At 41.5% G+C, this 11,521-nt stretch overlaps 1 protein-coding gene across 1 annotated transcript; it reads right to left on the bottom strand.

Annotated features, from left to right (window-relative positions):
• Nucleotides 1–8,399: 8,399 nt before the first annotated feature.
• LOC124464761 (5-hydroxytryptamine receptor 1B-like) lies at nt 8,400–11,048 on the bottom strand. The gene has a single exon (XM_047016596.1). It carries the CDS (start codon nt 10,613–10,615, stop codon nt 9,467–9,469), a length of 1,149 nt encoding a protein of 382 aa, XP_046872552.1. The 5' UTR covers nt 10,616–11,048; the 3' UTR covers nt 8,400–9,466.
• Between the last annotated feature and the right edge of the window lie 473 nt (nt 11,049–11,521).

Raw genomic sequence — 11,521 nt, 5'->3', positions numbered from 1 at the left:
CTATAATTATAAAGACACATTCTACATATTTTGTGCTCTGAATACAATTTCTCCAAAATAGACTTTGGCTTTCATCATCATCCTCATCCAGCTTCAAACGCCTAAATGCAAAAAATAAAATAAAAAAAGAGCAAAAGACACTTCTTCGAGTGCTATGTAGATAGGTCACTGCAGGGAACCTGTTAAAAAGGTTCCAGATGGAACTCTAAAATGGTTTATTTTGACCTGGAAAGGTTTTTACGTGGAATATTTATCCAGAGACAAGCTGTCACTCTTCACCTGAGTGTGTCTTTCATCCAACCAGCAGTCCCCTTCTGAGGGGAGGGCAGGTAGAAATGTTTTGGATAACGGGGACCGTTAGAAATTTGGTGGCGCTTGCTTAAAAGTGCGCTCACCATTATGATCGAGCTTAACCTACTTGTCTTTCTTCTTTTTTTACCTTCCTCAGCTTATTGTTTTTTTCCTTGGGATCAGGGTCAAGGGTCACCTGTCAGTTTGAGGTCAAGAGGATTGAGTTCTAGGTTCAGAGTTAGGATTAGGGAAGGGTCAAACTTTTCATTCTCACTGGGTTCAACACATACATGCATAAAGTGTGTGTCCTTGACCTTCAGTAGGTGTTCATTGCCTATTAAACAATGATGAACACACGCTAGATCTGACAGGTGCTTTATTTAGCCCACAGGTGCATTAGAGATTTTTCAAAGTCATCAAGGCATGAGCAACCACACTATACATCTTGCTTCATGCAAAGCGATTTGACGGCCTGCATACATCCACTGATTATTTAAATCAATTATTTGATCAATTGTGCAATTAAAGGGGTCTACTTTCATTAAGCAAAGGGTAATAGCGACCAGCTGTCAGAAAATTATGACCTCACTATAAACAGAGAAAAGGTCTCTTGATGTAGCTGCTGACAGAGTGAGCAGAAAGTGATGCTCTTTGACTTAAACACTTAAAAGTGGTCGGTCAGATGGACACAGGGAAGGGAAAATCAGAAGGTTTTAATGGTTGGCTCAATGACGTGAGTCAGCTGTCAATTAATAGAGGATCAATAGAGGATCAGGGAGTCTGTTTATTCAGTTTGCTCAAACAGGCACCTCCCCACTCCGAAAATTCACTTCAGCCCTGAGCCTTTCCCCTGATGGCTTCCCCTTTTCACCCACCAGTGACCACCCTCAATTCTAATATTAGAGAGATGGATATCAGCCTCTGGTGTAACTCTCTCCACTTTTAGAAAATCCTCTCAGTAGATTACCAGCCTGGCCCAATGCCGTTGGAGCCGCTGACTGGTGGCAATGACACATTGACACCTGTGACATCATGGCCTCTCCTCTGTGTCACCTGGCTCCAGCTCATGACCCAATCCGGCACTCTTCAAGAGGCGAGATGTTCTCACTCTCTGATAATCTTAGATTATGTAGTTGTCCAACTCCACTTAATGTCTCTTTCATTAAGTTGAGCAGTCATTCACTTTCCGTCTGACTAGCAGGCTTCGCTTCTCCTGTTGGTTAACCACCCCCTCTGCTGATCCTGCCTGGGAGCTGGTTGGATGTGGAACTCTTCCTCAGCTCTTCCTGCTCTACCACAAGGTACACCGCTGACCTGGAGTGACGGGCATGTGTGCCGAGCATCCAGCAGGGGGCAGAGTATGTACGTGCACTCAGGTCAAGACTGATCGAGGAAAGCTACAAGGATTGTTTGACGTTAATTCTCTGAAAAGGACACAGGGATAAGCTATATGGACAAACAAATAACATATTGAGAAATAAACCTCTCATTCCCCAATCCCCTACTTTTGACTAAAACTCATGACCCTCTGAATTCTCTGAGCTGCTGTCCCACCTTTGACCAACTAACTGCTGACTGTCTCACAACAACCATTTGAGTCGAAAAGTCATTCGTACTGCACGCAAATAATCTCTAATTGACCTACTTTTTGTATTGTGCTGCTATAGTATTGCTATGCATGTGCAAATGGAACAGCACAGAAGTTCCCAATCTTTTGACACTTTTCATTCAGAACATGTGTTACCACAAGTCTGCTTTGAAATGAACCATTAATTTGACCCTCCCTCTGGGCTGTATCTACAGAGCTGTGACCCCCCCCCCCCCCCACACACACACACACACACACACACCTTACCCCACCCCCGAGTGGTAGCCGTTGTTGCTCAGCTAAGATAACTTCCTCTATGATGAGCAGCCGTGAGCCCTCCCTTAGAAGCTCCATGTGTGCAGACCACCACTTCACCGCTGGAGGAAAAGCAATTCACTTTGATTGCAGCACTAAACGTCCAGCTGGCCTGCAAACCAAAGGTAAGAAAATTGCAGGCAGAGGAGATTGCTGTGAATGAGGGGCGACGGAGTGTAACCGACTAACATAATGTATTCTGTCAGCAGTGGAGGGACTTGATGCTGTAACATGGAAATGAAGCACAGGGCTGCTGTAAAGCACACCTCACTGGTTCTGTCAATATGGCAGGGCCACAGACATGCACACAAACACACACGGAAATTCACATACACATTCATTCACACACACAAACACAAACTAATAGATAAAGGTCAACAGAAACCTATATTGAATACTGATGTCCACTTGAATGTCTGTTGAGCCCCCACAATAGAAAAGAATAGAACCGGATGTGTGTCTCTTTTGTTCTTCCTACCAAAACTTGCTTTTGTGAAGACAGACATGGCCCTGAGAGGGAGATCTCTCCTTCTGAAAACCAGAGCAAAACCAGAACTCCAGAATAAAAGAGAGAAAAGAGAGAGAGATGGAAGTAAATAAGGCAAGGTAAATAATTGATTCTCTTGAAGATGCAAAAATAACTGGGGTGTTGTTCTGCCATCTGAAATACTTTAGATATTCAGGAGTACTAAAAACACAAGTGAATTACTTTTTGCTTAACAAGTTCTTGCACGTTATTCTACATATTCTAATCTTAAGAATTGCATCACGAACATTGGGAAGTTTTGAGAAAGGTGAAATTATTAGTTTATTTGGTTTTCAAGGAAGCAATTATAGCTTTGAAATGTAATTCTGGTATTTTTTTGATATATTGGTTTTTATTGTTCAGAAATCACAGAACACACCAAGATTTGGCCTCAAAAAAATGTTGTCATCTCTTGATATAAAGTGCCCTTGTGTTCAAACAGTCCAGAGCTGACAGTAAATTCCAGGAGATTAATTGGCTCTGTGTTCTCCTTTTGAAACTGCCCTGGAGGGTCCCAGGAGAACTCTTCCTGATGTCCCTGGAGAAAAGAGAAGGTAAAAAGGCATCAGAAACGGGAGACTGGCAGACAAGAGGACTGGGTCTCCAGGACTCCAAGAAAATTGAGCCCATTTATCACACTCTCCACAGCCAGCTGTGATGACTAACTTGTAGGAAGGGGGAGGAGAAAGAGGGGCGGCAGGTGGGTCTGGCTGGCTGGAGGTTGGAGGCTGGGGGAGACTGGGGAGACAGGCGAGGGTGCTCAGGTCTACTGAGATTAGGGGAGATGGTTGGGAGAAGGGGGGGGACAGGCAAAGACAGCGGGGGAGACAGGTGGAGTAAATTAGGGTTTGAGGGGATCGGGTAATTGGGGAAGCAGAAAGAGAAAGAGGTGGGAAACCGGTGAGAAAGGTGATAAACTGAGTAAAAAACCTGGAGAATGGGGCAATGGAGGGAGGTGGGCCAGCTGTTAGCTTTTCAGAGACATGTCTGACCTGCAGGACAACACTCTGCCTCGCTAGGGGTACAAAACTGCTGTACATCAGCTCCAACCCCACAGAGAGACACCAGTATGAGGCAACTATACCCTTCTGAGACCCAAAAATCCGCTCCCTTTCCTCAATATTTGGACATTGGTTTTAGGCTACTAACTTTGTAACCATGCTTCCCTATGTTTTTATTTCTTTGGTCAACATAAGAAGGCATCATGGGATTTTTAAATTATTTTATTCATGTAAACAATCTTAGGAATAGCTGTGTATTTCTAGTTAACTAAGTTATAGATGTAAAACTGTAACAAAAAACACTATGTCGTGACATAGTCTTTAACTATCTTTAAAAATCAAACTCAAGTCCATTACTGTATGTAAAACCTTGAAAATATGTTTTATTGGTCACAGGAAGTTTAGGAGTCTGCCCTCCTCTGAGGCTGCTATTGGTTTACGTCGGTGAATGTTTGGTGGTAACTGGTAATAGAGTGATGTCGATGCCTCTAAACAGGAAAGAGACTGTGTGTTTGTGGTGGTGGTGGTAGGGGGGGGGGTTGTATGGCAGCTCATATAAAAAGAGGAATAGCGTTATCCAGTGATTAGTGGACTGATGTAATGCACATGATCAATCTGTCCAGTCAGAGAACTAAAGTAAAGTAAGAAATTATTTTGGGAGGTATTTACAGATCTTTCATTTTCTCTGCTGTGGGTGAGTGAACTGAACTGATTTATGAAGACCTTGGATTACAGTAACTGTCATTCACACAGCATAACATCAGTATAATTGCAGGTTTAGCCGTTTCTCAACCTAATGGCCTTGGTCTCCAAAGGTTTCAGTTCACCACAGTAGTTCTTAAAGTAAATATGTTGTTCCTCAAGAAATTCTTCTGATAAAATACAACAGCTATTATTTACATAGCAGAAACAATCAAATGTATAGTATTAATGTTTCCTCATTGCGATAATACAGCATTTTGTCCCAAGTGGCAAACCATAGTAAACAAATATATACAATAGTTATACACAATATATGCAAAACAATGTGTATTTAAAGGTCAAAATACATTTTCTACAACTGGAATACAAACGTCTCCTCCGCCTTGGAAAATGGAATTACCTTTCTTGGTACCTTTTTTCAGCACTAATAGCTTCTGTGACATTTTGTGTTTTTATCTTTACTTTGAATTAGGATCCACAGTGGAATATGAGCCTCTCATCTTTGAAATCTAAAGGTTAATAGACCATATGTTATCAATCATTCACAAAGTGAAGAAAAAATTACATTTGAATAATACACAGTTCTCGTTGAGATGGAATTATATCTTTGCCCTATATTTTTGTGTATGAGTTAACAGGATTTTCATCAATGATCCATGTATTTTGCTGTTAAAGGCAGACAGGCAATCATTACACAACATGCCCCCCAGTCAGTATTGATCAGCATCAATTCTGGCTGTGAGTACAGACTTCATCTTGTACCATCGTAAATGGTAGTCAACCGTTTATAAAAATGTGTGTAGGTGTATGTGAAAGAGTCATCAACAGTGAGAAAGTGTGTGTGTGTGAGCGTGTGTGTGTTGGTGTGTGTGTATGCGTGTGTTTGTCTGTATTCTTGTGTGTGTGTGAGGCAGAGACTAAAATTGAATCTCAGTAGCCTATCCATAATGATGTTCATTGCTCATGCACAGATGTGGACAGACAATATATCTGTCTGGGGTAGTGGGGTGCTGAGAAGAGCATCCCTGCTCAGGGGCCTCATCCCAGGCTTGAAACAACCTGCAGTGGGGCCCTGTGGGGACGACTGTTGAAACAAATTGTTGTCTAAACGATACATTCATCATCCAGATGTTCAGTGAACCAGCACATGGCCTGAAAGAAATAGTTTTGATGCATGAAGTTGTAATTTGGTGCATAGTTATTTGTTTTAAAAAGTCTCCAGTGTAAACATGATAGTTTGAAGGATTGTGTGTTTTGTTTTGTCTCTTATTAACGTCAATAATATCAGTTTTAACTATAGTATTTAACTTGAAAAGTGTGGGACCTAGAGGGCACTTCTGCATCTCACATACCTGTATCAAACAAACACATAAAATCCCACAATCCCTTGCATTTATTTACATTTACATTTACATTTATTCATTTAGCAGACGCTTTTATCCAAAGCGACTTCCAAGAGAGAGCTTTACAAAGTGCATAGGTCACTGATAATAACAACAAGATAGCCCCAAAGCATTGCAGGTAGCCAAAAACAGAAGTACACATTGTGAACAACCAAAAATAAGTGCTAAAGGGAAGAAACCATAAGAGCATGTAGTTAAGCAAATTACAATACACAACATGAATCTCTAAGTGCAAGTGTACCTGTAGGAAAGCAATAAAAATAGGATTAAATATAATACAACAGTTTAAATCAGCTACCACTAACCAACAAGAGCAACAGTCTAAGCAAGAGTCATTGTGATCCTTGAGGAAACTAGCGTTGGGTTCAACAAACCATTCCTAAGTACCGTTGTACTCCCGGAACAAGTGCGTCTTGAGCCTTCTCTTGAAGGTGGAGAGACAGTCTGTGTCTCTGATGGAGGTGGGGAGGTGATTCCACCACTGGGGGGCCAGGTAGGAGAGATACTTCAATACAGATTTTCCATCTGGTTGTGATGAAAGAAAGCAGAAATGACTTGTCTGGATGTCGCTGGAGTGCTCTGAAAACCAGGGTGTGCACCAAAAACTGAGGTGTGCTACAGGACAAAGTAATCATAGCATTCTATAGAGGCCTCTGAGTCACGATGCCTGGCACATTCAATTTCAAAGCTTTATTAATCTGTGAATGATACAAGAATGTAGAGCACAATGCATTAAGGAGAGCTAGCGCCTAGGCTTCTGAGCCTTGTGAATGCGCTTAATGAGATTTGAGAAAGGACACACCATCATTACCACACAAACACACAATCCATTTACCAACATTTGGGAGCAAAATGGGTCCAATTTAGTCACAATCAGGTGTGCTTGTAAGTGTAACTGGACAGAAATACGACAGTGATTGGTGCCCTATTCCAGGCCCCACCCACACCTGTTACTACAAGACTTTAGATTTACACAGTCAGAGTTATAGTCTCTCTCTGCTGCACCCTTCAGAATTACTCTGACGGTGTTGATTATCCCAGAGTGCTTTACTGTAATCTGGTCGTTTATCACCACAGACCATAGATTGTATTTGTCACCATGCCTCTACCCTTTGATGCAACACGATGGGGTGAATAATTTACGTGATCGTTCTGTGTCAAGGTCAATTGAAATTAGTCAAGGGATAAGGAGGATAATATTGTGGTGGCAGACGGAACTTTGAGAGTCCATTGTTCTTGATGAACGCTGCATTCTCAGAGGACATGGAGGGTGAAACAATAAAGCTGTTTAGCAAAGCTGCGTACCAGATAAGCATGCTTTATGACTTCATTACACCTGCATGTCTTTCCTGATTCATTCCCCAACACCTTCCTTCAACCTACAAACCTACCGCAGAGAGCGCCTGCCGCAGGAGACTTAAGTGGAGCATAAATCATGGTTGTGAAATGAGCTGTTGTGCATTATGCACATGTGCATATTTCTGCTGGTAATGCTGGAGAACACTAGAGACATTGATTGGCTCCATAACTTTATAGATTTAGAACTGTTCCTTCATTGAAATGACATACTGTACAATATATCCCCGACTGCAACTACTCTCTCTCTCTCTATAAAACATTCATAGTGCATGTTCTAGGTCAACCAAGTCTTAACATGGGGAAGCCATGTCTACCATGCTGAAGTAGCTGTCATGTAATGTTGGAGATCCCCAAATAGGTTGCAAATCAAGTCAACCTGTTAACAAAACTGTTTTCCCTAACACACTGTTCCCATAGATATGGTGAACCATGTTGGAAACATTAACTTTGAATAAATATTATTATTTATTTTCCATACATGGAGAAAAGAAGATGTGTTTATTGGGGCACAAAGGATGTCAGATTAACTCCAGGTGACACCATCTAGAGCTTGCTTGAGATGACTGGATGCTACAGGTGAGGCCTGGCTAGTGAGGGTACAGTCCATGGAGACAGACAGGTAGATTTGGGGGGCTTGGGGCTGGGGGACGGGGGATTTGAAAGGCAGAGATGTGAGGTTGAAGGAATGGGGGGAGGGGTAGAGAGGCGAGGGGGAGGGCAGGGAGGCAAGGGAGGGAGGGAGGGATAAGATTTGGGGGGCTTGCAGGAGGTTGGAGGGGAGTGCAGCGAGATGAGGAGGAAAGTAATGAGGCGAGGGGGAGGGGAGTGATGCCGGACCAAGTGAGAGTGGTGAGTTCACACTTCAGTGAGGATCTCAGATACACAGATGATCTCGTTTTGTCTGGAAACCAACCGGTGATGTGCTGTTCCAGCTCACAGAGTAAAGGGACATGGATGGATGGATTGAGAGTTTGACATCAGCCAGTTTTCACTTAAGTGCTACCTTTCACCATGTTGTCCACAAGAGGGAGCAGAGTAGCTCCTCCAATACCTTCTGCCTAATAAGGTTAGGTTCAATTTAATTCAGTTTTCTGTAAATTAATGGATGTGAAATGTAATTAATTCTTTACATTTCCTCATTACATTTCTGAAATAGAGCATTTGGAAACAAACATGTCTTAGCAGCATGCCTTTATTTAACAGTTTTTCTCAGAGTGAAAAGAGGACTTCCACAATTGGAGAGATTCAAGCAATAAATTTCACCAATGTCAACATGGATTTCATAAATACTCTCATAAAGATTTATCACGGTTTCAGTTTCTCCTTTTTTCTCATATAATGTGACTCAAGACAGTGAATTGACTGGCTGAGCGATACAGACACAAACACAGATAAACACACTTCCTATGTGTGAGGATACAGTTCAAACACACTCACAGGCATACAGTCACACTTAGTTAAACATCACATGTTTGTTCAGCAAAATTGAACTTATTCATCTGCTCTCAAAAATAACTGGGTAAATATCACCCATAATAAAATCTGTCTATGCCTGTGTTTGACATTCAAGTTGTATGAATCTAAATCCTATTTATACCTAGTACACAACAAATGACACCATTACAATTGCAAGATGATCATTTCAGCACTCTGCATTTCTTGGATTAAAACGATATTAGCCTACAAATGAAACACCACAACCTGTGAACCAATGCTGTTGATTGATTCAACCAGATGAAACCTAAGCTCTTTTTAATAATTTATCCACAGAATAAATATACATACATCAATATTGAGTTTTGCAAAGAAAACAAAAAATATTTTAACACACAGAAGTATGCAAAACAAAACAAGATAGAACAAATGTAACAAATAAAATACATTATACCGTACTTGTATTCCCAGCGCACAATTAGGTTTATGGTTTAATATCAGATTGGTTGGTGGGAACAGTCTTTAGAGATATCAGCCTTGTGCAGTGCATCTGAGGCGCATTAATAGGTCAGTCGCCATGGGAATAACGCGGAATGCGCTGCACCAACATGTTCCCCAAATGGAATCCATGCGGAACACGAACAACCCATTTCCGTTTCCCAAAGCCATTGCCGATTAGATTTGTCGAGACTGTAGATTTGTCATTTCTGACACACTTCACTCATCGTAAATAATTTCCAGCCGTTAAAACTTACATTCTGTACTTCAATCCTATTACTTACCATATAGGTATGTAAATACGAATAATTTACAATATTGAAGGCGAAGATAATTGTCAAGACATTTTTCATAACTTGCAACATTTGAAGCGCACGAGTTTGTGGAAAGCTTTCTTAAAGTCATCGTTGGACATAGTGTATATGATGGGATTGATCAGAGAATTTAGATAACCAAGCCAGTTGAAGAAGTCAAACAGCTCTGGGTAAAAACAAATTGAGCAGGTGGCTACCACCAGTGTGTAAATGAAAAACGGCAACCAGCATATGATGTACGCACCCAATATTATCCCCAAAGTTTTTGTGGCTTTTCTCTCTCTAGCTGCTGATATTCTTTTCTTTTCTAATAGCGCATCTGACACAGTTACTTTCACTTGATTGTCACTCGCCAGAGATCCAGTATCACTTGAGTGCGCATCGTGCCTCCCGCACTGCATAGAGGTAGTTGACGCCACAGATCCTGGCGAGTTGGTGACCAAGTGCGCTGAAGTGAGTCTTTTCCCGACCTTTTTGGGTGACTGTTTCAAGATTCTCTTACGGGCTTCAACGTAAATCCGTCCATAGAGCACAATAAGCAGCAATGTGGGGATATAGAATGCCCCAAACGTGGAGTAAATAGTGTAGAAAATATGATCCGTGTTCACATTACAAGTCGTTAACTCCTCCGCTTTCACCTGTCGCCAGAACAGAGGCGGTAAGGAAATGGAGATGGCGATGACCCAGGCGGTAGCGATCATCCCCGCCGCGCGCGCTGGGGTGCGCTTCTTGGAATATTCGACCGCGTCAGTTATCGCCCAGTATCGATCCAAAGCAATTACGCACAGGTGCAGGATAGATGCTGTGCAACATGTTATATCAGAGGATAACCAAATATCACATATTACCTGCCCCAAAGTCCATACGTGGATCACCGTGTAAATAACGCATATGGGCATCACCAAAATCGACACCGAAAGATCAGTCACGGCTAATGAAGCTATGAGAAAGTTTGCCGGTGTTTGCAATTTCTTTGACTGAGAAATCGTGGCAATGACAAATGCGTTTGATAAAGTAGTAGCCAGTGTAATAATGGAAAGAATTACGGCCAAACTAGTTTGAAAGACAAGACTCTCCGTGTGCTCATCCAGTTTAGGTGAATCTGTCACAGATGTATCGTTTGTGGTATTCATAATTTGTCCATCGAAACCAGGCATTTTCTTTAAATTACTTAAAATGTCCATCTCCTTGGGTGATTTTCACATCATTGGCTGTTCTTGTTTTTATTTATTTTATGAGGCGTCTTTCTTTATCTTTAGAAGTATCGACCATCCCATTTCAGTACTTTTGTCTCTATTTCTCTTTCAATCCATCTGATCAAAATTTGTAGCCTATTATTGTGGGAAGGGAGAAAAATAATTTGGTCCGTTTCTTCTTCATTTTCTGTCATTGCACGCACTATATTATAATTTCAAATGAATAATAGTTTGAAAGTATCCATTTAAATCGATGAATATACTCACGTTGTCGGTCGTAATACGACTCAACACAGTGTCTTCAAAGTTTGCATACAAATTTTGAAAAAGACAGCATACTGATGTTGCAACACCAGGCAGAAGCTCCATATCCCACCCTTTGCGTAATCATTTCAAGGTGAAGTTGTGCTCTCTGTTTATATCCAGCGCCTCTGTAGTTACTGGTGAGAGAAACCTCAAGTCTTGATTTTATACAGCTGCAGCACCTGACGGCAAACAAGCGGCATTGATCACAAATGTTGTCTTCTGGGGTGTTAACATTTACTGGGTCATAGTGCCCCAGATTTCCTAATGGTCACAGTCAACCACTTAACAACACTACTTTTGAAGACTAAGGTTAATAATGCAAAATATTTCGCTTAAATCTCGCACCCATGTGTTTAGCTAGCTGCATAGCCACGGTGCTCTTTATAAAGACTTGTCCTAATTCAATCTTTCTATCGCCTTGGCTCTCTTTCTTTGGTATCTCTCATTCATTCGCCACCTTCGCCTCAAGTGGTGAAAATTCAAGCATTTTCTTTGACAGGGTTAACACATATTCACACCTCTAGGTATAGTTTTACTGATTAACCATATCTTTGCCTTGTAGGCTCACTGCAAACTCGATTTTGACAG

This window comes from Hypomesus transpacificus, chromosome 3, assembly GCF_021917145.1.
Source record: "Hypomesus transpacificus isolate Combined female chromosome 3, fHypTra1, whole genome shotgun sequence".
In the NCBI taxonomy this organism is placed as follows: domain Eukaryota; kingdom Metazoa; phylum Chordata; class Actinopteri; order Osmeriformes; family Osmeridae; genus Hypomesus; species Hypomesus transpacificus.
Note: the sequence above shows the minus strand (reverse complement) of the source record. Positions and strands in the feature narration are given on the sequence as shown.

Excerpts from the sequence above, each read along its gene's own strand:
- LOC124464761 (XM_047016596.1), bottom strand. The coding sequence starts at position 10,615 with ATGGACATTTTAAGTAATTTAAAGAAAATGCCTGGTTTCGATGGACAA.